Source organism: Zosterops lateralis (assembly GCF_965231275.1).
Source record: "Zosterops lateralis genome assembly, chromosome: 1".
Taxonomy (NCBI): domain Eukaryota; kingdom Metazoa; phylum Chordata; class Aves; order Passeriformes; family Zosteropidae; genus Zosterops; species Zosterops lateralis.
Genome location: NC_139762.1, coordinates 70,639,711 through 70,664,755, shown reverse-complemented (window position 1 = coordinate 70,664,755; position 25,045 = coordinate 70,639,711). Strand labels below are relative to the sequence as shown.

The window sequence follows — 25,045 nt, the reverse complement described above, 5'->3', positions numbered from 1 at the left end:
TCTGCTTAAGGCACCCATTAGCATCCAGCAAGACTGTTACTGTAGGTCCATCTGTTTGTGGTAGCACAAATGTTTCTGTTAGGGAAGACAATATCAATGTGCATTGCAAAGAACAGGGGCTATAAGTTCAAACATTGGTTTATTTGGTCTATCAATTTAAATAAGGAATAACATTCAGGTTCTTTTACAGCACAATGTACTTCAACAAAAATAGTTTTCAACAAACAAATTTTAATGTCTTTTCTTGGGAGCTCCATATATCAGCCAAGTAAAGGTTCATCAAAAATACCCCTTTATAAGGAAATGAGCAATCTTGCTTCTGTGTTTTTCTTAACTTTTAAATGAGAATGACTAAAAATTAGGAACATGTAATGCATGTTTTGAATGTAACTGAAGGTGATGGTTTGCATAATCATTCATGCTATATAGCATACAAAAGGAAGGAAAAAAAAATGACTTGTTTTGCTTTTTATAAATATTGCGCATTACCAAATATGTTAAAAAAACCCCTAAATTGAAGACATATCAAACAAAAATCCAGCATCCTTGTAGTTGACATTGAAGTAAAGGGTTTGAAGTGGCATATCTCATTGAGCAAGTCCTTGTTGACGGGACCTACAGTATGATAGACTTAGTTGTGTGTTTTGCATAAATTCATTTTAAGGCTTTGAAAATTCCTCAAGAAATTTGTACTGATCCTGTAAACTAAAATTTTATACCATACAGGGAATTATCAGCAGCTGACACAGTAGACTTGAAATATGTGCTGTGTTTTGAAAAGTCATAAAAGGCTTTTTATTTCTTAGAAGGGTGGGAGTGTTAACTGGGTGCTCTGGAAATACTTCTGTCTTTTACAATAATTCTGTGAATGTTCCTGGATCAGTGCTTAATTTCTGATTTCTTATTTATTCCTTTCCTTCCTTCTGCTTGGCAGGATGTGGTATTTTGGCTTCTTTTCACAGCTTTTAGCATAATCTGTGTAATGTATTGAATATTTTTGTGACCTTTTAGTCTGTTTCCTACTTAGGTTGTTTTAAAATGAAAGTTACATTTGATTATATGTGGTTTTGCCTTAAATTATCTGTTTCAGTTTAATTGAAAAAGCCACAAATGACAATCAAGTAGTTGGATTACATGGGATGTTTAATGTTTCAAGAATTGAAATTTGCTTTAAAAAACACCTTCTTTTAGTTACCTGCCACCTTTCACTATAGCTATTTTAATGTTCTTTCTGATGTAGTCATGGAATGTGAAGGAAAGGTTGGGTAGATCACCTCTCAGTATTTATCCTAATCAAATTATGAGAAGCTGACATAAGAACTAGGCCATCTTCAACAAGGTGTAACTCTGAGTCTTGTCCAAAAACAACCTTGTAACAAGACTTGCACAGAGAACTGGTGTAAATATATACCTAAAGCTCACTAATTTGAGAAATATGTGTGACAAGTTCAGATCACAATGCAAAGTGATCACCAGTCTGTTCTGAAACAACAGGAATGGTAGTACTTAATATCTTACACCAGCAATGTGTTAGGATGAGAGTTAAACATTATTTTTTGATGACTCCCTGAAATGTGTCTGTTCTTTAAGCATCCATCATGTTGAAATTGGTTGCAAAATCTTAAGCTGAAAATGACATGCTAAGCATCTTCATTTTGGAGAAACTGAGTTTGTGGGGGTTGACTATCTCTCAGTAGTTGTTGTCCTTCAGCAGAGATTCAGCAACTATTTTTCCTATGTTTTTAAGCATCTTAAAGTCAGTAGCAGCCTGCCTGATCCAGTAGTAAGTGTTCTGGCAAATACTGTAGTTGACATTTCTGAAATTATTTATTTTTGTGTATTGGTGCAGCTTTAATTGTTATTCAGTGTCTGTAGTTCAGGTTCCAATGGAGGGTAACAAAGAAGGAAAGACACAGTATTGAGTAGGGTGACTGAGGGGATAATCTTAGTTGTTTCTAAAAAAGCAGTTCAACTGTGTAAAATCAATAATGCATCACACTAGAAAATTGCCTCAGCAATTGGTAGTCATCAAAATTCATGTATCAACATATAAATTTAATTTTGTCTTCTTCTCAAGCATCTAGGTTATCTTAACTCCCTGAAAACATGTATGTCAATATTTAGATTTGTATATGTATGCACTCACAAATAAAGGAGATGTTGCAATCCAAGTAACAGTAAGTGGAATGACCAGTAACAAACTGCTAAAAACCAATTCTTAAAAAAAAAGCCCTTTGTTTGGGATTCAGCCTATGTGATAATACTTCTTGCAAATGAGCAGCTTGGGTTCATAAAAACTGATCTACATTGGAATCTGCTTTCTCAATTATTTTTTTACCACTTAAAATACATTAATAATCAAAAAATCACGAAAGTAAAATCAGCCACCTTCCATTCATTAATAGATGTACCATAGAAAAATTCCTTTGGCTAAAATGTAATTAGAGAGAAACAGTCTTTTGAAATTTTTGTGGTAACTAATCAGTGAAATACTCAATTTTCATGCTTTCTAAGATGTAAAAGTCAATGTTTTTTTGTCAGGAAATGAGAGTAACCTTGTTTGGATGTATAACTTCCATACTTTGCAGTATATGGTCCTTTAATGGAGTTTGGCCCAGAGTAAATGTTTTGCTTAATATCTTATTACTCTTGTTCTAACTCAACACTTTTATCTAATTATTTAAATCTTTCATATCGCCCATTATTCCAGTGTTAGCCTTTAACTATCTTTTGTGTTATGCAAACTTAGCAAAATCATGATAGTGGTCTACTGAAATACACCCCTAAACAGTTGTACTGAGAAACTGTTATTTATAGAGAGTTCAACATGTTAAGAATAGAGTTTTGCTTTTATTTTTAAAGTTGAAGCAAAGATAATATTAAATCTTCATGCTCTGATGCTATTCTCAACTCCACTAGATCTCCACTGTAGATTGAAAGTAATCACATTAATGTGCAGTAACTGCACATAAATATCACCCAGACACTAATTCTCTGGCATGTCTCCTTAAACACAGTAGAGTATCTTACTATAAATTTTCATCTCAGTATTATGCTTTAAAAGCCATAAAATATTGGCTTTACTAAAGAAATGTAAAAGAAGACTGTGTCAGATCTTGGCAGCATACTTAATTGTTTCCAGGGGTTGTCAAACAGATTTCATTCTGATTGGATATGGATAAAGGTACATAAACCTGAGTTGTTGGGCATGAAAATTGTCAGTTGTCAATATCTTCTAGATGACCACTTTAATTTCACATTATAGGGGAGAATAAAGAAATCTAAATGGACAATTACAATACTTAGTTACCCTGTAAAACTTAGATTGCAGTAGACTTCTATCCGTTACATTTCTAAAAATCAAGGGGTAGTGCTGACCACAGCCTTTTTGCTGGTCCTTTTCTGGTATACAAGCAGTGTTGGTTTTTGCTTGCAGGACTGTTTTTGTTCAGGGAGTAAGGGTGCTCCAGAAGCATGAGATACAACCGTTTTTGAAGTCCTTTAGTTCCCCTCTCCATATGAGGGTCTAGTGCAGTTTCCTTAGAGTAAAATAACGCAGTCTCATAAAATAGCCTTTTCTTCTCTAGTCTGAAAGCTTTCAACACTTTCTGTAAAGCTGACATAGCTCATGTATGCAAGGAGCTGAATTTGATGTTTATTAATTGAATTGCCAGCTTTTGTTGTATTACAAACTTTTGTATGTGTGTTTTCAAATAAACAGTAGATACAGACAATGTAGTACAAACTTTTTTCACACCCACACCCTACCATTGATTCTTATGTAAAAGCATCCCTTTGGGATCTCTGAGAGGCTTACTTTGCATCTTGAAATAATAGTCTCCATCCATGAGAGTTAATTAGAGCTGTGACTTTAATATTAGTAAGATTAGCAGCACAAAGTTTTAAGTCATGCGTTAATCCTATGATTAAATATTTTTTCATTTTAAAACTAAGAGGATGAATTTGGAACTTCAAATACATTCTTGCCCAAGACAGTCCCTCTCAGTGGTTTGTTGGTACCTATTTCAGTTGCAGAGAATAAGATTATTTTATTTTATTTACTTGTCAGAGGCTAAGTTACAGAATAATTTTAACATAGCATTGGTTCACAATATAAGCATTGACTAATAAAAATTAAAAGGTACACATTAACAAAATTGATCATGTCTCCTTGTGTGTATATACATAATTAATTCATAAATATTTGGAGTAATAAAAAATAGTCTTATTTGAACCTACTGAAGTAACTAGTCTTGACACTTAACATTAGTTAAATTCCTTCTTTGAGGTAATTATTTTGCTTATGAACACTCCAACAAGAAGACAGTAATTAGTGAGAGCAACTAAGATGTAGAAGACTTGTTGGAATGTTTAGCAAAACATTGTTATAATGATGGAAACAACACTGACACAAAATTCCTCACCACCTTCTAAGATGCTTGCTATATGATGCACTTTAAAAAAACACAAAGTTTGAAATTTTGTTTGTAATACTTTTAATATGTAGGAGGAACTATCTTGCATATAGTTTGTGGTACTAATTGCTATTAAAAAGCCATGTTCTTTTGACCATAATGAAGAGAGAGGTACTCTGTCTGTCCATGTAAATGTTGCCTTTATTGATAACTGAAATAGTGAATCCCTTCCAAAGATAATGGAACAAGTTGTTGTAAGTTAGGAAGAAGTTGTCCAGAGATACTATGGTGAGACAAATGTGTGTTTTTCTTTGGAGAGACCTACATGGAGAGTTACAGAGAAGCAGAGCAGAGGGAAGATGGGTTTTTTCAGTTCTCCTGTGCAACATGTTAGGTCAGCCTCAGAGCATTGTCTGTCAGTCACCTGTGTATAGCTTCTATCACAGTAAAACCAAAATAACTTCTTTCACTCCATCCTGCATTTGGATAACTCACAGGTATAAACTGCCTCAGATATGAATTTGGCTTTTCAATAGTAGAGCTGGGACCTATGACACATAATGTTTTATTGCATCAAGCTGCAAGTGCTGACAATGTTATGATGTCAGGCTGTTTGGAATCTAATGGGAAAACAGTATCAAAGCTCTAGAAGTGACTCTTCTTACTATAATCATGAGAGTCACTAGTCACACCTGTTGACTAACACTGACACAAACTGTCAAAACTCATTCTGAACTCAAAGGCAGAAGAGAAAGGAAGGACTTGGGATGAACAGGATGCTTAGGAAGGATCCCAAATTAAATAGAGGGAGAGTTGTTGGGGTTTTTTGAAACTTAAGTTCTTGCTTTGTTTTATGACTGTCAGCACAAGTGGTATTCCTTCCCAAGGAATGCAGGGTGTTTCAAATAGCACTGGAAGTCCACTTCTTGATTATTAATAATTATATAGAGTCTCCATAACTATGTTGTGAACTTTTCTCTTGAATCTAAACAGCCAAACAGTAATCTTACCATATCCTACTGGAAAATTACTACTTTCTATAGCTTCTCTGCTGGTTTCAAGAATGAAAAATCTGAGATTTGTAAACCAAATCTACATCAAAGGCGTGAGCCTTAGCAACAGGAAGAAATGAGCTCAAACTTACCTGTAGGCTGGTTTTTGTTCTTAATGCTCCTGAATGTCCTGAGAAGAATCTGCCCCTTATAAGTGTTTGGGAGACTTCACTTGAGCTGTTTTGTCCCTCTGTAGAGCAGTTTTGTTCTTTTGGTCCCACAGTCCCCTTTGCTTCAAGTTTTACCTTCCTGTCCCTGAGGGCAATAGGGAGCACAGAAAAAAACCACTGTTCAAGACTTCTCACTCTTTCTCCACTCCCCTTAATAGAAGGAACTGTAGAAGCCCTGATGCAGCGATGCAGAGAACACTCTCTTCTCCCATAGTATGCATGAGAGAATGTGACCAATGGACAAGAAAATACAGCTATAATAACCAGCTTTCTGCAAGGTAAAGAACCAGCCTTGTATCTGCCCCATGTCGATGCTGCTAGGTTACTCATTAGCCTTTCAGACACAAGGCAGCAGTTTCTAGGTGAATATTCTCAGGTATTTTCCTTTCATGCAGACTCAGCTGAAAAAAGACAATGTTAACTTCCTTAAATTCCCTAAGAAGCTTTAAAAAACCCACCTCATGGTACTGTTTTAAAATCTAGCAGTAGTTTGGAGTAAGCAGTTGAGATTTTTGAGTTGGTACTCAAACTTACTAAGAAAGTGAAACCAGTGTGTTGGTTTCAACAGATGAAACAAAAATCCTATAAGTGTCCCATTTCATGAAGTATATTCTTTGTAAAGTTTTTCATAGGAGTATTTAAGAATACTTGCAAAAGTATTTGAATAATGTCAATTTAAGGTAGATTTCAGAAAGTTAGATTTCACTAAAGTAACAGGTGTTTATTCAGTGTTAAGTTTTTTAATGAGTTTTATTCTTTACGGTAGTATTTTTGTTCTGTATCTACAAATTGCTATCAGATTTCATATTTAAAGGAGTTTCATGTATAAGTAGTATTTAGAGTGGTATTGAGGCAGGTATTATTTTAGTAATATTCTTTCAAGTCTTTTTGACTTCAAACAGTGTTTGCAGGAGAGAAAATTCTATGCAGTACAAAAAAAAGTTAAATAGGTTAAACCCCTGACTTCTCAGAACTTTAAATGGGCGAAAATCTTAAGTAACCAAAAATAAGATCTAACATGCAGACTCTAGAGGGAAAGAAGTTCTCAGCTGAAGAAAGTTACTTAGTTCTTCATGCAATTTAATTTGTAAAGTTTCTTAATGAACGTCTTCAGTTCATATTATTTTGTGTTGTGCAACACTTGTTTAAAAACAACCCCCTATTACTCTTAAAAGTATTTAAGAAATGTAAATGTTCAAATTATTCAAATTTATTTTTCATTTCTCCTTCTCTCCTTTTAGATTTTTGAAGTGATAGGCAGGATATTTCCATGTTGTCTCCTCTGTCATAAATTCCCTAATCTGTATCATTATTGAGTTAAATATTGCCACTAAATCTTCAGAATCACAAAATGTTAAAGTACAGTTTAGTTGTGTCTTGGTCATCTTTGGAGATGAAATATAGCACACAGAGTAGAATCCTTGTGGGGAAAAAAATCCAAAAAACTTGTCAGGAGATGACTAGCTTAGACATTGCTTTAAAGTGGAGTCTTGTTTTATGTTTAATATAAATATAGCTCCTGCTGTTTAGGAAAATACAGGTTGAGCAATGAGGATGTTGTCAGTGGTATTTCCACATGTCCACAAGAACATCATGATCAAGTCTCTTTAAATATCTGCAAGAAGAAATTTGCACCTCCCTGCAAAGTCATTGTAAACAACCACAGATTTTTCCAGGGTTTATATAATCTCTCCTACTAACATTAGATGTGTTTCCCACTGTCACCTGCTTATTTGTCACAACTTAATAATTCACTAAACATCTTTTTGCTAAAAACGGCTCTGAAGTACACAGCAGGTGTGCATGGTAATCTCCAGATTACTTGCTCATGTTTTTTTCCAGCCACTGAGGTTTTTTTGTTCTTTTTTCCTGACCTCCCAGTGTGATATTTCTGCCTCTAAGATATTAAATCACCTAAAAACTGTCTGGCTTCCAAATTCAATTGGAGTAAAAGCTCACATCAACAAGGTCAAGGGAAGGGACTTCCAGACAATGTTTTAGAAACATTTGTTTCTTCTGGGAATGAATACCATGAGCTTTGTAGGTATATTTAGAAAGGAAGTCTTCACTATGAAGATCCTTATATTTTCTCTTTGTATTTTACGCAGTATTTTCTTCGTAATTTGTTTCTTTAAGACATTTTAATTGCTCCAAAAAGAAAATTCAGCTTCAGAGATTGCTTTTTGTATGGAAAAAAAATCACAGAACCTTTAAAAAAATCAGATAATTGTCAGTGAACATAAAATCTGTCTGCAGTCACCTTTACCAATGCATGTTTCTCAATGTTCATTTTTTTTTCAAACTTGTGCACAAAACTGCGTGGATGCTTAATTGGAAATTTTAATCTTTAATTCCGTGGCATTTTTTCATAGAAGCTTTATTCCATAGATGTCTGTGGAGCTTCAGTTCAGTAGGTAAAACAATTGAAACCATTATTGTCCTCTGATTCTGGTTACAGGTGACCTGCATATGTTAATTGTAATCCTTGCAGAGCTTTTCATTCTGTGTGCTGGTTTTCCCCTGATTTTTCCTAGCAGGAAAATAATTCTAACTTTTGTAGACCTTCACTTTCCTCAGGTCATTTAATAAGACATCACGACTCCAAAGTACCTTTTCTAACTGTTTTGATGTTAATGTGATGTTAGATTTATCTTCTCTAGTTTCTTTTGCTGTTAATGAATGTATACCCAAAGCAATTTTACTTTGTTTGGTTTTCCCCTACCCACAACTTTTTAGGAATTGATCCCACTCATACTGTGTACAGCCTGCCTCCATCCTGAACCCAAAGAGAGGGATCAGCTTCTGCACATACTGTTCAATTTGATCAAACGACCAGACGATGAGCAAAGGTGTGTTTGTGCTTGTGTGGTGTATGGGACAAGCAGGAACGTTTTTCTCTGTGCAAGCAGCAGGACTAATAGAAATTGGATATTATTGGGTGTTATTAAAGAAGTTTAATTTAAGCTGCTATTTTGCCTCTATAGTGTTGGCAATTTTATGCCAAGTTCAGAACTTTCCATTTCCATGACCTGTACTTTCTAGTTACTGAAATGTAAGAATGTGCTTCTAAGCTACAGTGTAACATTTCAGTTCCTTTTTGTGTTTAAAGATTAACTTAAACTGCTTTGTTAAAATTATATTTAACTTCATAATTCTTAGCACTGGTTGATGTAGAAATCAAGACAGCTTTTTTTTAAACCTGTCTTAGTGATCTACATGCTTGTTCAGATAACCACCAGGTTTCTCTGGGGAAAATAGTGCTCTTTGGTGTATGACTCTTTACTATGGTAGCAATAAAAAAATTAAGAAGAATGTGGCAGTGATCTAGATCTGACAAGTGTTATGAACTTTGTTTCATTTTGCTTAAGCTTCTGAAACAAATTACACCTTTTGTTCTATAAATTTAATTTAATTCTTCCCTAGTGCTCAGGAAATCTGACTTTGTACTGATCTTGATGAGAATATCCTTAAGGTTGAAAGACAGTAAGCTGGTATGTTTCCTTCTCTTAACTGTGAAAGGACTTTTCATGTTTGATCTGTAGCTCTTCTATTATTTTCATTAGAGATGTTTTGGAAAGCATCTGTGTCTATTGTTGCTCTAGGCTGTCTTCAGACAAAATAGGCTTTATGAAGTGGGTGGAAAGCATTTCTTTTGGAGACCCTCCAAAACTGAAGTGTTCAGGCATCTTTCTAAACCGTTCCCATGGTAAAATTTAGAGATTAGGTATAATTGAAGGCCATGGCTTTGGAGATTTGAAAAAAAAAAAAAAAAAGCTTAAAAAAAAAGCAAGTTGTAGCATAGTGGCACCATGCAGATTGAAATTAGAAAAAGATGCAGTCCTGGTTCTACTTCAGAGTCATTAGAAATCTGCTTCCAAAGTGTTTTGAATATCCCGTGTTGAGTGAGAAGTTAAAATAATTTGTGGTTGGAAGGAAAATTACATATTGCATGGAGTCTCTTGTGATTAATTTGTTACAGGATTGGTGGCCTGTCAAGTAGACTTTTCATATCCTCCTTTAGGTGCAGTAGGTGTGTCTTTTCAAGCAGTTGAGAAAGAAGAAAAAGCCTTTTTTCCTGGAGTTTATTCAATTTTTGTTGTGAATTAGCAATTTATATATAAAAATAACTTGTTTTCATGAAAAATTTAGAAAAATAGTCTGCCCTAGGATAAACCCTAGGACAAAGCGTGCATGTACATAATACACATTTGCACACATTGAAATGGTAATTGCTTTTAAAAGTGCTATAATCAAATGGAAAACCATTTAAGAGTCCCTCAAATAAGAGATTCTGAATAATATTAAATAGAGAAACTGCTTATTCAGAGGGGGATTATATTTATAGATTTGTATGGAAATGTATTATGCATGCTTTGTTTTTATCTAAATATATTTAAATAATATTTTAGCAGTCTTGTGCAATACGAAGTGAGCAAAGACATTGAGGTTTAGTCACCAGAACAATGATATTAATTGTTTCTTGTTACTCGTTTACCTTCTGCTGTACTGTACAAGCCTACCACATTATACCTTGATGTAGCAGCTGATTAGTTGACATTTTTAATTTGCTAGATATAAGAGACTGAAATGTGGCTTTGCATTTCCAAGAATGAACCCATTAAAATAAGTATTTTGTTCTATAGTGTAAAATATCTGAAGTATTTTAGCAGTTATGCAGAAGGCCTGGATTATACTTCTTGCTCATGGAGATGCTTTTTGGTGCTTGGCATATTTCTGTAGTCTTGTACACTAACATTATATTTAACAAGGCCACTTTTATCCTTATGGCTTTGCTCATTAATGTCCCATTCAACTTCTAAAAATGCCTATCAAATTCTCTTCTGTAAAGGAACAAAAATGTGTTCACATAACCTTTTTGTACAATTATGTTAGTTTTGGAGACTAGGAGCCATGAAGAAGTGAGATTAATGTTTGACTCTAATAGAACAAGATCAAAATGTTGCCTCAATCACCTCTTACTGAGATCTTTACAACTTTCCTTTCCCTGAAATGCTGTCTGTTACCATATGCTGTTAAAATGGTTGCAGTAAAATATTTAAAACCTTATTTTAAAATATTTTTGAAATATCTTCAAATTCCCATCTTTGTAGGCAGGGCCAAAAGAAATCTGACTTAATTCTGAGATTTCATTAAACTTATAAAAAAAATTTCATTTAATAAAGAATATTTTGCTTTATTCTGTTTCTAATGCAGAAAATTTCAAGTGATTACTGTGTTCTGCTATTTTCTAATATCTTAAAAAATGTATATTCTGTTGCCCAGTTCTGTGATTAGGTGCAGTGTATAGAACCAAAAAAAGTAACTCAAATGCCTATTTTGTTTGCAGTAAAACTCAGAATTACCACAGCCTTTTGTCTCCATGTTGCTATCAGTTGTTGGTTTCTTGAGTCTTATCAAACCATTTTTGTTTTCTCCCTACTTTTTACATTGATCAAAGGCCTAGTTCTCTGAATGTGGTAGAGAGGTAAGAAACCCAAACACACACAACACAAAACAAAAGAACTTGCTCTGATTGTTGGCTTAAAGAATGCTGGGACTAAAAAAATAACTTTTTTATAGGATCTTTCTCCTAAAAAATTCTTAAAGTGAATGAGTCTTTTTTTGATGGAGTGTGTTCTGTGAGGGGTTAAAAGATAACCAGCAAAATCTCTGCCTTTCAACCTTAAGGGGATGCTTTTGATACAGAAAATATTTAGGAGTCTAGACATGACAGTAAAACAGTAACAAATTAATTCTGGTTTACATTTCACAGAGTAATAATAATAAACTCTGAATAGTGTCCTAATTTTACCGAGGAGGTGATAAAATTGGGTCTCATGTCCACACATTATCATTTTAAGCTAGGTATTTAAGAGTTCATTTAGGCACTAAAGGTAATTAGAATTGGTGAATTGCTTGCAAAGTTGGTATTATTCCAATCCTATCAACAGGAAAAAGAGAAATAAAAAATCTGAGCAAGATAGACACTCATAAAATAAAATTTCATAAATGACAGTTTAGTACAGTCTTACTGAAATTTTAAATATACCTATGTGCCTATGAAATTGATGGAACAGTGGCAATTTCTTGCAAACTTTAATGAAAGGTAAAAAGTATAAGAATATGAATACAAATAACAGGTGATTATAGATACTACTGGTTCATTACTTGCTTTTATTCTTTAGTGGGCTTTAGAAGATTTCTCACAAGAATGAAGTCCAGTATTTTGTGAAAGATGACAGTAACTTGCATCTTTGAATGTTGCAAAACGATGTCATAAAAGAAATAAGCTACTTGCTCTGAAGAAAGTTCATTAAATCTCACAAATGCTTCTAAATAAAATCAATTTACTTCTGTAAAATACTGATGGTGTGATAGTATTAGGTAATTTGAATCCTTTTACTGCATGATAGTATTCAGTACTAAGAATTAAATGAGAGATTTAGTCAGAGACTCCCAGTCTCAGACTTCAGAAAATCAGAAATACCCAAATCAGAGATTCTCATACTGGTTTATGGAGTTGAGAACCTGCAAGATTTTGGAAAAGGCATTTTGAATATAAACCAAGGTAAAACCTTAGAATAGTTTGGGTTGGAAGGGACATTTGAAGGTCATGTAAGCAAATCCCCACCCTGCAATGAGCAAGGATATTAATGACTTTCAATTTAATATTTAGTCTTTAAGTCAGTGTGGATGGTGTGAAATCTTGACTGCAGACAACTACCTATTGCTTGTCAGCATGTGATTTTCCTAACTTAAAGAATATATGTTATATAAAACTTTATAAACAGATTAAAGCTTTAAATTTATATTTTCAGACAGATGATACTGACTGGGTGCGTGGCATTTGCCCGACATGTTGGACCAACACGTGTAGAAGCTGAACTTTTACCACAGTGTTGGGAGCAGGTAACTGATTATTGCTTGCTTTACCCTCCAAAATTAGTTAAAAGTTCATAAATTTGAGTTTTATTCATTTAACGGGAGGTTTTGGGTTTGCTTTTCAAAAAAATATTGGGATATTCTTTGTTCTCATTATATATATTTTTATCTAACATTAAAAACACCTCAGAAGCAGAAAGCTTATTAAAGACTATCTTGTTATATTGAAGGGTAGATAAACACATGTTCATCATCAGTGTTGTGTAACATTACTAGGTCAGTACTTTCATGATTTTTACTGTACTTTCCAGCCTGTTGGAAATCCATTTTCATTCAATGATTTTATTTGCTGATTTTTTTATGTTGTTTTAAGTCCCTAGTGTAGTGTCCACATCTCAGCTAGTTCAAATTCTTAAACAGAAAATCAAAGTACTCATAAGCAAGTCTCTCACAGATGTGCACCTGTGAGATGAGCCTGAAGTTTGCATGTCACTTGTAGAATCACAGTGATTGTTTTCACAGATATTCGAAATTAATAGAAATAACTGAACAACCAAACTGAAATATTTTTACTGTTTCTTCTGAGGCATAGAAGCAGAACAACATGAGTTCAGGTGAAAATGTGTTGCGTTTTCCTACCACACTCTGAAGGAAAGGGAGTTAGTTCATCATTGCCTGAAAAGACAATGAATAACTGAGCCATGACGGAGTGAGAATGAGTGCTTTGATGGCAGAGTCTTTCTGGTCTGGTAGTTTTCTACTGTTCCTTGCATAACACAGCAATCTGTGTTTCACAATAAAGTCTAAGCTTTAATAGCCTTAATGCTTTCTGGCAGTAGAAGTAGGAATTATATGCAGCGTTTGTGCTTGTTGTGAATGACTGATGTATCTGTTGATTAAGTGAAGGTCTCATGACAGTAGTAGTTTGAAAGGAGCCATACAAAGAATTCCATATTTTTGCCTAATTTTGTAAGCAACATTTTGTTTTCTTAGTCCTCATGAAATTTAAACTGTGCTTGAAAAAAACTACCTCACCTCAGTTAAGAGCACTTTTTTTTCCTCATCCACTTCTTGCTAATTGCTGATGCAAAAGAGAAATTAGTCCAATTTTACAAGTACAGCATATCAGACTGCCAAGTCATATGTCATAGTGCACTTACTTAATGCAGTTTGCCAGACTTTGTTTGCAGTACTGGAACCAGGTCATTATTTTCTCCAGCAAAATACCAGCTGAATCTTATTGTCACAAGTCTTGAGTTTGTAGAAGGAACTCTAGTATAGACATAATTTTCTACTTTTTGCAGTAGATGTCTAAGTCATGAAAAGGATTCATGCTCTTTGTCTCCAACCAAAATCTATTTACCAATGCAAAGGACTGGTCCTTCAGGAAATTAATCCTTTCAATTGGTACCTTGTGGAGCTCAGAGTTGTCAGGCTAGTCTTTGTAAACTCTCTACCTGCTCTTTTGCAAGTAAAATTTGGTAACTGGCTCAGTTTAGTTGGTGAATGCTACGAAGGTCACTCAAAACTAATGACCAGTTATTGGCTTCCACAATTGGGAATGTTGCTTACTAAAGACAAAAGGAAAATAAATTATAATAAAAATTTTAGTTAGATTTAGTTTCCAAGGGCTACTCATCTTCCCTGAACACAGATGGGACAGAAATTTGAATCTTTTTTCCTCCAGTATCTCTTTGCAATATCAGGGGTGATACTTTTATTGCCATGCCAGACCACCTAAACCAGCTGAAGTTAGTCATTGCTGTTTCCCTCAGGTAGGCAGAGCTCCAGAAGATGATGTGCGTCTCTGTTGTCAGTGGGAAATTTGCATTTGAAAAGATGGCACATAAGTCAAGGATTTTACAGTATAATAAAAAAGTTAGAGTTGGAAGGGACCTAAAGACCATCTAGCTCCAAGCCCCATCCAACCTGGCCTTGAACACTTCCTGGGATGGGACATCCACAGCTTCTCTGGGCTGCTTGTTCCAGTGCCTCACCACCTTCACAGCCTAGTAGGTTTTAAAGCAGTTCATAATTACTTGGTTGTAGTATTTTTCATCTCTGAAATCTCCATACTTCCAAAGATTATTACAGGTGCTCTACTGATTAATGGATGCAAAATAGTGATAGACACACTCAAAGAACATTCTCCCATGCTTGAGACTTCAGTTTAGTCCTGAGGCTTACAATTTATTCATTTAAGTCTCTTTAAAATCATCTTTTCCACATTTGATTCTTGAGAGAGTTCTCAGTAATTTCATACCAGAGCAGTCAGAGTTAGGCATCATTGTTGTGTGTGCTGAGCCATTCATCTCAGGAAGTTGTCAGGTTGGTTGTGTCACTTTTTTCAATGTAAGTACATGCTGGCTATTTCCAGCCATCTTCTTGTCCTTCAGATTTCCTTGGAAATGTTTTGTAAGGCTGATTCTCCAACACCTTCCCAGGAGCTGGTGTGAGGCAGACTGGCCGGTGTTTTAATGGGTTCTCTGTCTTGCCCTTCCTGAGGGTCACAGTGACATTTGCTTTTTTCCAGTCCTCAAGAACTTGCCCTGTTACCACAATATTTTGTTAGTTGTCAAGAGTGTTCTTGGAATGACATCGGCCAGATCCTTGAGTACTCATGGGTACATCCCCATCAAGACCCACAGACTAGTGTATGTCCAGTTTCTTAGAATGTTTCTTCAAATGTTTCCTGCTAGTTTTCTGCCAAAGGTCCTCCTTATGCCAGAATTTGGCATGGATTTTAGGGACCTCAGGCTACTGAAGGCAAGTCTTTCAAGATAGAGACAAAGAAGGCAGTAGTACTTTGGTCTTTTTTCATGGTGAGATGGCTGCCTGCACCAAGGCTATACACTTCATAGCAAGAGAGAAACAGTAGCACCAAATGCTACATAGCCTATTTTATCTGACAGCATCAAAAAATTCACATTTTACTCTCAGCATTTTACCATGGACTTTTTATTCACAAAGTATATTGGAACACTTCATTGTTTCATTGTACAACCATTACACAGGCTGCTAAATCTGGCTTCGCCAGAATGCAAACTTGATTCTGAAGTGTCAGTATTGAATACTAAATTTGTAAGGCAGAATTTTCAAGCAGCTTTTGAGTAGAAAGGGGAAATATCACAGAATCAAGGAGGTCTTGGTAATGTGAATTGTTTTTAGAGGTCTGACATATTTATGCTGGACTTGAGAGCAGAACTTTAATAGCATGCAAATGCATTTAGGCTTCTACGGGTGTCTCCTTTGGACTCTGATTGCTCAGCAAGACCTGGGCAACTCTGTTACACTGCTTGGCTCAGAGCACTAGAGGGCACTTGTGTAGCTCTTGGAGGAACAGTGCTCCTGAAAGTCTTCATACAACAAAATATTTTATGTGATGCCCGTTCAGGATTTATGCAGATTCTTTAGAGTACAGAAGGCCATATGCTGCTTTCCTTTTTATTGCATATATGTACGTGCTTCTCATATACATATGTGCTTTTCTGACTCTTTCCCTACTATAAGCTCTGTCTTTTAGGACAACTGTCTCACCTTTTTGCCTCAGTGCAAGTTAGTACCCAGGTACAACTTCTATGAGTTCAGTCAGTGTTCACTGAAGAGGTGCAGTTCATTCTAACCACATTTTGAATGCTGGTTACTGCAAACCAAATAGTCCATCTGTTTGTCTTTACCAGATCAACCACAAATACCCAGAGCGACGGCTACTGGTAGCAGAATCCTGTGGAGCTCTAGCACCTTACCTTCCAGTAAGTATTAGCAGACTCCAAATACCTGCTAGGGAAAGCAAGGTAAAAATCTGATGCATAATGTAAGCATCTTTTATGATTTTAAACATTACCAAGTGTGTATGTTATGCATGGACAGTGACGTTGTCTTCTACTTTATATCACACATGAGATTCACTAAGTCCCTTTAAGAAGGAGATGGTTTGTTAGGAAGAAATACAGGTTAATCTATCTATAACGTGTTTCCAAAACCAATATGAATACTCATTTCAGTAAAAATGAGGTAAAGAAAAGATAATTAGGACCAATTAAGGAAACAATCTACAAAAAAAGAATTGGCACCTAACTGTAGCATTCTTCAGACACTGGAATGTTACATCAAGAGTGCTGCCAGTTAAAAGAAGCAGCAAAATTATGTCAGTGGTAAACTAGAATTTGAAGCTTCAGGGAAAGGGTGGGGGGAGGGAACCTAAATTAAAACCCAATTTAGCAATGCAGTGATTACTTAGTTTTAAGTCTAGGCCCACAGTAGTTTTACTGCTGTTAGTTATTTTTAGTTCCATTCAAATGAAAGGACCTTAGTTCTGTGCTTAATATAACAAAAGTCTCTCTAATGAAGCTACTGACATTTTATATTCATTCATCTTCTGTTGTGAAAATTAAACATGTAATATTCATAAGGGAATTTATGGTTGGAGGAACGGATTTTGTTTGTGAGCACTAATAGAAGTGGAAACTTTTTATAGTGGTTGATACAAAAGCACATTTCTTACTTCATTGGATTTAACAAATATGTTTCTCATTTACAAACAGAAAGAAATTCGTAGTTCATTAGTACTTTCCATGCTGCAACAAATGCTAATGGAAGATAAGGCAGATCTGGTACGAGAAGCTGTGATCAAAAGCCTTGGCATCATTATGGGCTATATTGATGATCCAGATAAATATCAACAGGTATAATTTGGTTTGGGTTCTATATGTATAAAATGTTTTATATAGATATTTCATGAATAATGAAGGGGTTTTTTTAATAATAGGGGGTTGTTTAAATTCTTCTATTTTTATTAATTCTTTACAGATTCTTTTAAAAATTGATTATTTATATGAATGTTGATTTTACTGTATCGCCAAGACAAAAGAGAAAAACTACAAGTAGCATTAGAATTTCAGGTGTAAGCCTTAAACAGAAGTTACTCTAATAGTTGATAATTTGCCTTTAAGAAACTTACCACTTCACTGCCCACCTGATATTATTAGCCAGTTTGATATCATCACTTACTAACAGAGATTTGTTTGTTGCAACAAAACCTACTTGTAGTTTAGCTTAATGCTGCCCAATAATGTTTCAGATAAGTGAAAATAAAGAATTTTTCTCTCTGAGTTTTTGAAAGTAGTGGTAAAATGTGTATATCAATTTTGGGGAAATAATTGCATTCTTTACTGTCTTTTTCCAGGGTTTTGAACTGCTGCTTTCAGCTTTAGGAGACCCTTCAGAACGTGTGGTTAGTGCAACACATCAGGTATTTTTACCTGCTTATGCTGCCTGGACAACAGAACTGGGAAATTTACAGTTCCATCTTATACCCACACTGCTTAATAAAATTGAAAAATTGCTCAGGGTATGTGCTCAGCTGTTTCTACATTGGAGAATTTTCTTTGTATTCTTTACTTGTACTTTGGAAGAAGGAAAAAAAAAAAAACACGAAATAAAAACAAACCTCCCCCAAACTAAACATAATCTTCCTTAATACTGTTTTGTATACTCTTCCTTAATACTGTTTTGTATACTCTTCCTTAATACTGTTTTGTTTTATAACCTGATAGCATTTGCCCCATGTTTAAATTGTGTAGATTTTAGTAAACTGCAGGTTTTATTAAATAAGCAAGTAAAGTAGATTTGAATGGTTAAGTTAGGTCATTTCCAGTTATGATCCAGTTTGCACATTTCATTTGATAGATATCTCAGAAGTTCTGGAAAAATTGTGTGCCTCATATTTATCTAACACTAAAAGAAGATGCTTGCTTTCAGAGTACAGGTGACTTGTTTATTCAGTTTAGATGCCTTGGTCTCTGAGGCAAAGGATCCACATTCCCAAAATGTGCTGAAAAATGTTCTTTGAAAATATCAGTTTGTTCATCAGCATGAACTGCTAAATGCCAAAGGCTGTATTGCCTGAATCTTTTGAGTAGAGGTGACTTAAGAGTGATGAAATATGTTTGACTAGGCTAAATTGCTTTATAATTAGTGAGTCTGGGTAGAAGTTCATCACAGATGTGTTGATGCCTTGCCAGGGAATAAATGCCAAAGGAACAGATCATCCAACTGAAAACCTCCAAGTTAATGTCCTGTTTGTTTCAGGAAGGAGAGCATGGCTTGGATGAGCATAAGCTCCACATGTATCTGTCTGCCCTGCAGTCGTTGATTCCTTCGCTGTTTGCACTGGTGCTACAGAATGCACCTTTTACAAGCAAGGCTAAGCTTCAGGGAGAAGTACCACAAATAGAAGGTAAATGATTAATTTCTGATCTGTGGATTTTTTCGTATCAGTCTGCCTTAGCAAATTCTTAAGTAATGCTTCCTTTTTTCACCTCTTGCTATGCTTGAGATACCTGATCGTCACAAAAAAAAATCATCTATTATTCTCTACTTCTTACAAGAAGCTTGTAGAAAGCAAAGCCATTTTTAATTGTACTTCCTAAAGGTTTCTAAAGAACTGATTTCCACTAATAGCCAATAATAGCTCAGGAAGGTTAGCCTCAGTTTCAGTTAATTCTTACAAATTTATGGAGTGGCAAAAACACAGCATAATGCAGCAGCATCACCATCTGTTATTTATCTGTGTAATATCCTAGAAGACCATCCCATTCCTGGCAGTGTTCAAGGCCATGTTGGGTGGAGCTTTGAGCAATCTGGTCTAGTGGAAGACGTCCTTGCCCATGGTAGTAGGGTTGGAACTAAGGTGCCTTCCCACCCAAACCATTCTGTGACTGAATGGCCTCATGGTGAAGTTGTCCTTAGATCAGCAATCCTAACCTGTGGAGTGTTTTCTACTGTTGCAAATACTTTATAAGATGTTACTGGTAACACCTGCCAAATGCTGATAAGAGTGCTGTGTGTGAAGATGCAAAGAAAATGTAACAAAGGAAATATGGAAAGTAGCTAGTGGTACATAACTGTCTGATACTCTATTGAAAATGTTAAAGATGCCATGGTAAGGCTCATTTAGCTGACTTGAGTAATTTGAAGATGAGCACTTCTTCACTGTGTGGTTACTACTTAAATAAGGAATTCAAAAATTTCAGGTTTTCAGTCTTCTCCAGGCTGAACAAGTACATCTCTTTCAGCCTTTCTGCATAGGAAAGGTGCTCTGTGTTTTTGTTCACATTTTTGTAGCCCTCCTTGGACTTGCTCCAACAGGTCCATGTCTTTCCTGTGCTAGGAAGGAATGGATGCAGCACTCCAGGCAGGGTCTCAGGAGAGAGAAGCAGAGGGGTAGAATTATCTTCCTCCCCCTGCTGGCCATGCTGTTATGGATGCAGCCCAGGATAGTATTGGTTTTCTGGTCCAAGAGCAAATACTGCTGGGTCACATCCAGTTTTATCACTCACCAGCACCCCCAAGTCTGTTCTCAATCCCTTCATATCCCCCAGCCTGTATTTGTACAGGGCATTGCCCTGACCCAGGTGCAGCACCTTGCACTTGGCCTTGTGGAGCTTCATGAGGTTCCCATGGGCCCATTTCTCAAGCTCGTCCAGGTCCCTCCCTCAGTCTTGGCATCCTATCCCTTAGGTGTGTCACTGCACCACCAGCTTGGTGTCACCTGCAAACTTGCCAGAGGTGCCCTCAGTCCTTTGTCTGTGTCATTAGTGAAGGTAGTGAACACCACTGGTCCCAGTATGGACCCCTGAGAGGCACAACTTGTCACTGATGCTCATCTGAACATTAAGGCATTGACCACTATCCTCCAGATGTGAGCATCTAGTCAGTTTCTCATTCATGGAATAGCTGATCCATCAAATTCATGTTTCTCCAGTTTAGAGAGGATGTTTTGGGAGACTGTCAGAGGCCTTACAGCAGTCCAGATATGTGACATCTGTAGCTCTTCCCTGTTTACAGATGTTGTCACTCCATCATAGAGGGCCACTGGGTTGGTCAGGCAGGGTTTGACCTTGGTCAATCTGTGTTGGCAATAAAAATCTCCCTGTGTTTTCTCTTTTTAACTGAGGGTTACATAATCTCTTCAGAGATTATTTTAACTCACTGATTTTTAAAAAGCAAATTGATAACCTTATAGAGAAGGCACTTAATGGGTTCCGCAATTTCTTAGTTGTTGTTTCTGACATCAGCTCCATGGTATTTCCATCTTCTTTCATTGATGGTTGCTGTTCCCTGCAGTCACGAGGTTTCCCCGGCCCGTGTCACCTCTTCAGGATGTCGCCATCATCATTGGAAGCCGCGAACAGCTGGCGGTGTTGTTGCAGCTGTACGACCATCAGCTGGAGCATGAGGGCACCACAGGCTGGGAGACTCTGCTATGGGTAGTCAATCAGCTGTGAGTTCATTTGTGTCTTAGGATACCTCATTTAAAAATGTGTCAAAGTTAATGGTTCTTAAGCACTGTCATGTTTAACAATTACTGAATATAAGAATGCTATGAATGATTGCATTTGAGAATTACTAAAGAGAAAAACTTCTAATTTATTTTAGGCGTTTTAATTTTCATGCTGAATTGCCTTTGATTTTATTCAGAAAATATCAAGTCTAGCAGAACACATAGGTAACTATTTGCTCTGAAACTTGTTTCTTTTATTTTTGCATTGGTATAGTTAATTCTCTTGTGAAGTTAAGATTGTTATATTCTATCTTGTGATAGCAACAGGTGTTTGAAAATATGGGTCAGACTTTTCTGGCACTTAAACCCTTGCTTTCTTCACGGGTCAGGGATTTTAAAGAACATGTTGTTAATTTTATTAGAACCCGTAGTGCTCTGTGTATGCATATATTTATTAATATGAGCAGTAAATCTATACAACTCTAAATGGACAAAAGCAAAAAATTAGAGCGATGTTTAATATCCTTTTGTGTCTTGATTTTTAGGCTACCACAGCTCATAGAAATAGTTGGCAAGATCAATGTAGCATCAACTGCCTGTGTCCATGAGTTCTCTAAATTTTTCTGGAGACTTTGTAGGACATTTGGGAAAATTTTTACAAACACTAAGGTAAGATATTACCTTAAATAGTCTACATAAAGTGTACCTTGATAACATACATTCTCTATATTTATGATATGTCGGAACACCCACACTTTGGGACCATTTATATTTTTATGTCACACTGATGCTTTTCCATAAGTACATTTAAAGCTGCTATTTATAGAGCCTTATTTGTGTCCTTTTCTGGTTTTGGCTGTTTTGGAATGGCCTTCTTATCTTGCCCAACCAGGGACATCTTTTTTTTTTAAACTATATTCTTTGTATTTCCTTTGTGAATGACAAAGAGAGTAGGAGAGATCGTCTTAATTCTGATTATTTAACAACTTTCTTTCTTCAGAGCAGCATACTGTTCACTCTTTGTGTGTACACAAGTACTCCAGCTTTACTTGATGAAAAAATTTAAAGTTGATGCCTTTGCAGCCTGAAATATTTTCTGCAGGTGGTATCTGAACATTTTTATCAAGGAGTTACATAATTTTTCTCAATAAAATAACTTCTGAATATAGTTTAAAAGTACTTCAAGGGAAATTGTCAAACATGAGAGGATTGCCTAAAGATAAAATTCTGTTAGCAGTATGTACTACCTCCATTTAGAGGGGATTGTTGTGGTTTTGTTTTGAAGGATTTTTTTTTCTTTGTTTTGCCATTCTTCTTATTTTTCTAAGCTAATTGACACTAGTAACTAGCTTTTCTTACATGGGATTCATCATCCTTTACATAGGTAAAACCACAGTTCCAGGAAATCTTAAGACTGTCTGAGGAAAACATAGGTAAGTAGCTTTTTACTGAAATAAATTGATCTTAACTGCAACAGGAAAAAAATTTTCAATCTCTTGTTCAAATAACATATTCAAGGTGCAGTTCTCAAATTTATTATCTTTGTGAAATGTTGAAAAATCTAGTCTTAATCTGAATGGAGCACTCTGAAGTCGTAGATTGTGTGTAAGGTTAAAAAAAAGTCTCAAATCCAAATACCCCTTGAGTATTATTTAAGCACATTTGTGTATATCCATATATATATGCATACAAATTCTTCATGTGTATATAAAAAGGGGTTTAAATCTGTAGTACTTAAATACACATATGTAAGACAACTATATATATGTTCTATACTCATATGTATGTATAAAAACTCAATTCTTCCCTGTGTTTCATTAGATTCCACAGCAGGTAATGGAGTGCTAACAAAAGCCACAGTTCCCATCTATGCAACAGGGGTCCTTACATGTTATATTCAGGTAGGTTTGGGTTTCTGTTTCTTTGTTAAATGTGTGATAGTGTGCAAAACCATTTAAAAACCTAAATGTTACTGTATTCATTGAAAACCTACTGTTCTTGTGCATTGAAGATAAGTAGATGAAGGGGCAGCTGTAAATACATTTACAAGCAAAGTTTTCTAGTCAAGTGGTGATGCACATTTAGGTCATCTGTTACCATGTCCCTCTATCAAAATCTATTAATGTTATTTCTGAAACGGTTTCTTGGCCATTTAACTATGAACTTTGCAAGCCTCATGGTGCAAAAGTTACTGAAACAGGTAAATTGGCATTTGAGGCCTAGTTGGAGTCTTAAAGTTTTAATGTTACCTAGAACTAAAACAAACACACTATAAATATTACCTAATCCTCCAGCAATGAGTAGTCAAGTTCTAGTATATACATACCTTGCAGGGAAAAAAAGAAATTCTTCATAATCTTACAAATTTCTAGTGGATTATGACTTAGAAACTTTCAGGAGTCATAAATGTGCTTAAGTACTGTTCTTAGAAGTTTCTTTATTAAAGGAATTTAAGCCCCTGAGTATGTGCTTAGTTGATGAAACACAATCTCTTCATGTGTTTGCTTCAAAAGGCTCTTGTTCTTTAACTACATTTTTGAAGTTCCTGAGAAAATTGTTAAATGCTTAATCCTGTTTGTTCTTTTTCATAGTTTGTCTCCTCTGCAGCCATAGGTTGCCATCACAACCTCAGCAATCCTTCCAGCACATTCATCACTGTACTCCCTTCTTGCCTTCTTTCAGGAAGAAGACCGCAAGCTGTTGGTTGGATTCCTAGAAGATGTAATGACCATGCTTTCCCTGTCCCATGCTCCTCTTGATAGCCTGAAAGCTTCCTTTGTGGAACTAGGGTAAAGAATATACCTTGGGGTTGACTCCATCTAAATACATTAGAAACTTCTATTAAAAGCTGTTAATTTATTTGTAATTTTAAACAACTGTAATGCTTTGGGTGAATAAAGGCTATACTTGCTTTTTTTCCCCTCATGTAAATGTAATTTCTGGGTTAAAAATGTAGCAAAAAAAAAAAAAAAAAAAAAAAAAAAAAAAAAAAAAAAAAACCTCTGAAATGTAAAAGAGGAACACCAAAATCCAAACATAAAATTTCCACAAAAATAACTCATTGAGAATACAATGGAAATTGATTTTGTATTTACCATACTATTGTAATTTGTTCTAAACATGTATTTGCATTCAATATAATAATTCATTGAAAATTAGGCTCTTAAAGTTGATCTTGGGGTTCTTTTAATTAACTTTAAAAAGGAACATATTTTCTAGACTGCAACATGTTGCAAGTCTTTCAGAATGAGGTAAATATTTTGTATCCTTCAGAAAGGATGAATGCTGGAGTTTTGGAATTTTTGATAAGGAATTCTTAAGACTGCATTTTTTAGGTAAAGTGCATATCCAGGGCTTGGGAGTATTTTTTTTTTTTTTTTTTTGATCAGTTGCCCAACTGTTTTCTTCTAGTGCAAACCCAGCTTATCATGAGCTACTGTTAACTGTTTTGTGGTATGGAGTTGTCCATACTTCTGCTCTTGTTCGATGTACAGCTGCTAGAATGTTTGAGGTAAGTGTTATACAAACTGTTTTTCACTTTTTTAAAACTAGAAGGTTTTTTAAAAAAAACAGGGATCAATCAGACAATGTTGCTACATTCTTAATAATTAGAAAAAACTTAAATAAGCTGTGTACTGTGTGATGGAGCAGGAGGTTGTTGCTCAGTTGTTTCTGTATCTGTTCTCTGTTCAACAGCACATCTTTCTATAGGTCTGTAGTTAAACATAAGCATCTCTAAGTTTTAACTTGTGTTTTTGCTATTCAGCACATCATCAGTAGTCTAATATACAACTTACCATTTTCAGTAGGTCTTGTGTATGATCATACAATGCACTTGCATTGTAATTCAAACTAGTTTTCTTTGTACCAGATACGATGGTGAACACACAAATGTAACCAATTTTGTATTTTTTTGTAAAAATTAAAAGAATTTTAAAAGAATTTACAGTTACTTTACTTGCCTCATTATGACGGCTTCATTTTTCTCTTGCCCTCTATACATTTTGGTCAGAATAAAGACTAAAGCATATACCTAGTAAGTTTTCTTTTATTTTCACATCATGCCTTTGTTTCATCAAATGTTCATTTTAAAAGGCATATGCAAAAACTCTGGGACATACTCTGTTGGCTCAACAAAGAGAGCTTTTTGTCTTTTGAGTATTAGAAACATATTTTTATTCACCATTACTTTTTCCTTCTCTTTTTTTTTTGGTGTATTTCTTCCATATTTGTCTCGTTTTG

At 35.3% G+C, this 25,045-nt stretch overlaps 1 protein-coding gene across 4 annotated transcripts in view; it reads left to right on the top strand.

Moving 5' to 3' along the window:
- RELCH (RAB11 binding and LisH domain, coiled-coil and HEAT repeat containing) overlaps positions 1-25,045 on the top strand; it is a 75,453-nt gene that overhangs the window by 33,317 nt on the left and 17,091 nt on the right. For 2 of the 4 annotated variants that reach the window (XM_083866800.1, XM_083866797.1), the window contains exons 11-22: positions 8,374-8,486; positions 12,456-12,546; positions 16,200-16,271; positions 17,064-17,204; positions 17,705-17,869; positions 18,610-18,757; positions 20,647-20,803; positions 21,349-21,472; positions 22,188-22,236; positions 22,625-22,704; positions 23,486-23,592; positions 24,215-24,314. In XM_083866800.1, coding sequence (XP_083722926.1) covers positions 8,374-8,486; positions 12,456-12,546; positions 16,200-16,271; positions 17,064-17,204; positions 17,705-17,869; positions 18,610-18,757; positions 20,647-20,803; positions 21,349-21,472; positions 22,188-22,236; positions 22,625-22,704; positions 23,486-23,592; positions 24,215-24,314 — 1,347 coding nt within the window. Of the gene's footprint in view, positions 1-5,805; positions 5,916-8,373; positions 8,487-12,455; positions 12,547-16,199; positions 16,272-17,063; positions 17,205-17,704; positions 17,870-18,609; positions 18,758-20,646; positions 20,804-21,348; positions 21,473-22,187; positions 22,237-22,624; positions 22,705-23,485; positions 23,593-24,214; positions 24,315-25,045 lie in introns of those variants that run through there. The other 2 variants (XM_083866799.1, XM_083866798.1) reach the window with 2 other exon arrangements.